The sequence below is a fragment of the Pseudomyrmex gracilis genome, unplaced genomic scaffold, assembly GCF_002006095.1.
Source record: "Pseudomyrmex gracilis isolate BER0280 unplaced genomic scaffold, ASM200609v1 scaffold_3, whole genome shotgun sequence".
In the NCBI taxonomy this organism is placed as follows: Eukaryota; Metazoa; Arthropoda; class Insecta; order Hymenoptera; family Formicidae; genus Pseudomyrmex; species Pseudomyrmex gracilis.
Genome location: NW_018020587.1, coordinates 119,092 through 121,779, shown reverse-complemented (window position 1 = coordinate 121,779; position 2,688 = coordinate 119,092). Strand labels below are relative to the sequence as shown.

Sequence of the window (2,688 nt, the reverse complement as noted above, 5' to 3'; positions counted from 1 at the left end):
TACATACTAATATCCAGTACTGAAAATCTATATCACATGTGATATGAAGTATAGATTTTTAGTACTGGCAGTGAACATCAAAATGCAGCAGTTGTGTAATATAGAATTGATGTCTTTTTTACATACATATGTATGAAAAATAAATAAGAACTTTGTTTTTTTGCTTATTATATTATAAAAATAATTTGATATAATTTTGTATATATTATAATCAATCGTTGATTCCCACACAACATATTGTTATATTTACATTGTGCTTCTCTGTTACCCAAGTATGAGTTTCACAACTATTGTCAAGATATTGATAAATATTAGAGGAACTGAAAATTATTACATGGAGAAATTGTAACATTTATTAAGTCCTTAAATAAGTCGGTAATTTTTATTTCGTAATACATACCTCTCATTACAGTTCGTATCGACTTAATGAGATTTAATATTTGTGATCTAGGTGTTGGAGGCTCACCAAATCCTTGTACATTCTGCCAAGATGCCCAACCAACTAAAATAAAGATTCTAAAATCATTTTTAATATATATGAGAAATTTTACAAGCTATTTCACCTTAATAAAATTATAACCTATAACACTGGTTATTTCAAACTATAAATATCTACATGTAATACAAAAAAAAAAAACAAAATAAATTAAAATATTAGTATGTATAATGTTTAATTTATTACCTTTAGCGAGAAATCTTTCTTCGTTCAAAACACAAACCGCATTTAGACACAACAAAGTCGCTTCGAAAAGTGTCCACAACGTGAACGCCATGATGTTGGAATTATATCAGCTAATACCAGCTGATGCTAGTACTAATACACGGCGATGTTTTACCGTTTTTCACGAGACTTGTGTACACACACCACATATACACATACACACACACACACTTCAAATTAACGAAATGTTCAAAAAAAAGAAACCTTTGTAATGATCTAATTCTAATTGTTTAAAATTTTCCAATTTTTTTGACTTGATCTTTGACTAACTTTTCTTATAATTTTACTTTTTGACTTCTTTTAATTTTTTGTCATTTTTTACTTAACAACTTATAGATATAAATTTAATTTTGACATGGCTTTTTTATCAATTTTAACACTAATTGATTTTTGAGTTATCCTTTATTTACACGAATCATTAGATTTTATGAAGATTTAAAGTATAAGGTTAAAACTTATAAAATTTTGTTTTTAAATAGAACAAACATTTATATACGCACTGATAATAATTTCAATTCTATTTGATCTTTTATTAATTTTCTTTTTTAATTTAAATAGTCTTAAAGAAAGATTTAGAAAGAAAGTAAAATGTGTAACAAGTGATAAACTTATGGATTACAAAATACTTTTATTTTCCTTTGTCTGTTTATCATACATAAGATTCAGAGAATTCAAATGTGATATTCCGTCCGGTCAGCTGTTTATACACTGAAGTGAAAGTATCAACCTGTCAAAAGACAATATATTGTGGCTAACCATATGTCATGTCTCAAAAATAATATTCTGTGTAGAAAAATATAAAAATAATAAACAAATTATACCTTATGTTCAATATTAGTTTGCTCATTTTTATCAAGATGGACTTTAATAAGCTGGGACCCATCAAGTCGAACTCTAGTACGAACACCAACAATCTCAACAGGATATACTAAATCTTCCAATATAGCATTGTAAACACTAGTCAGAGTACGGCTGTACAATAATTTATGTAATGTAGTAGATTAATTCTATTACTAAATGCAATATTTTATATGTATTTCTGCTAAAAATTCTATCAATATCCTAATATAATTATAGTCTATTGATCCAATCATATATACATCCATGTTTGTTTTTACCTTCTTGGACGTTTTTGCTTATTTTTGGTACGTGATTTTCTTGTCTGCTTGGGTAAAATTTTACGTTCTCCAGTAAACATCACATGCTTTCCAGAAAATTTTTTTTCCAGTTCACGTACCAGTCTTGTTTGAATTTTCTGAAATGCTTTCAGCTTTGGCATAGGCACATATATAATAATACACTATAAAAAATGAAAAAATTACTCTTGTACATAACAGTATATATAAAGTTTATAAGATTTTAAAAACAATTAAATGTTCAAGACAAACATGGATAAAATATGAGAAATAAAAAAAGTAACATTTTACCTTTTTATTGATTGTTTCAACTTCTCTAGCTTTGGTAATATATAACTCTCTCAGTTGCAATTTGAGATCGCTATTAATTTCCAATTCAAGGAGAGCCTGGGCAATGCTTAATTCGAATTGATCAGGTTCAGCTCCGCCACTTTTAATTATCTTTGCTTTTGCTGTTAACATCTAAAAAAATAACATTCTTAGTAGTAAAAGCTGAACAAGTGACGTAAAGTGCACAATTTCACAATAAAAATTTAGTTTTTTTAATTGAGACAGAGAGAGAGTAATCAACAAAGTTTACGTGCTCATATGTTTAATTGCTTAACCTATTTTTGGTTTTTTAATTAACAAAACGAGACTACGCAGATATTCTAGAAGTTTGTTATTAAATTATCAATTATCAAACAAACCTTTTTAACAAGTATTACATAAACAATTCTTCTTTTAGAGTTTAATTCTGGTTTGGTTTGATGTGTTTATGGATTAAAGTTTGGTTACGTTCAGAAACGAGCGTATCCGTTTAACCACGCCGTGGTTACCACGGTACAATTG

The 2,688-nt window shown here is 27.5% G+C and overlaps 2 protein-coding genes across 2 annotated transcripts; both read right to left on the bottom strand.

Annotated features, from left to right (window-relative positions):
• On the bottom strand, positions 1–825 carry LOC109854714 (immediate early response 3-interacting protein 1). Its single transcript, XM_020428123.1, has 3 exons — positions 683–825; positions 401–502; positions 1–320 (listed from the first exon to the last, which is right to left on the bottom strand). The coding sequence occupies exons 1-3, from the start codon at positions 771–773 to the stop codon at positions 265–267; spliced, it is 249 nt and encodes an 82-aa protein (XP_020283712.1). The 5' UTR covers positions 774–825; the 3' UTR covers positions 1–264.
• Positions 826–1,329: 504 nt separating this feature from the next.
• On the bottom strand, positions 1,330–2,688 carry LOC109854710 (40S ribosomal protein S7-like). Its single transcript, XM_020428109.1, has 5 exons — positions 2,547–2,688; positions 2,149–2,319; positions 1,840–2,021; positions 1,543–1,693; positions 1,330–1,448 (listed from the first exon to the last, which is right to left on the bottom strand). The coding sequence occupies exons 2-5, from the start codon at positions 2,317–2,319 to the stop codon at positions 1,371–1,373; spliced, it is 582 nt and encodes a 193-aa protein (XP_020283698.1). The 5' UTR covers positions 2,547–2,688; the 3' UTR covers positions 1,330–1,370.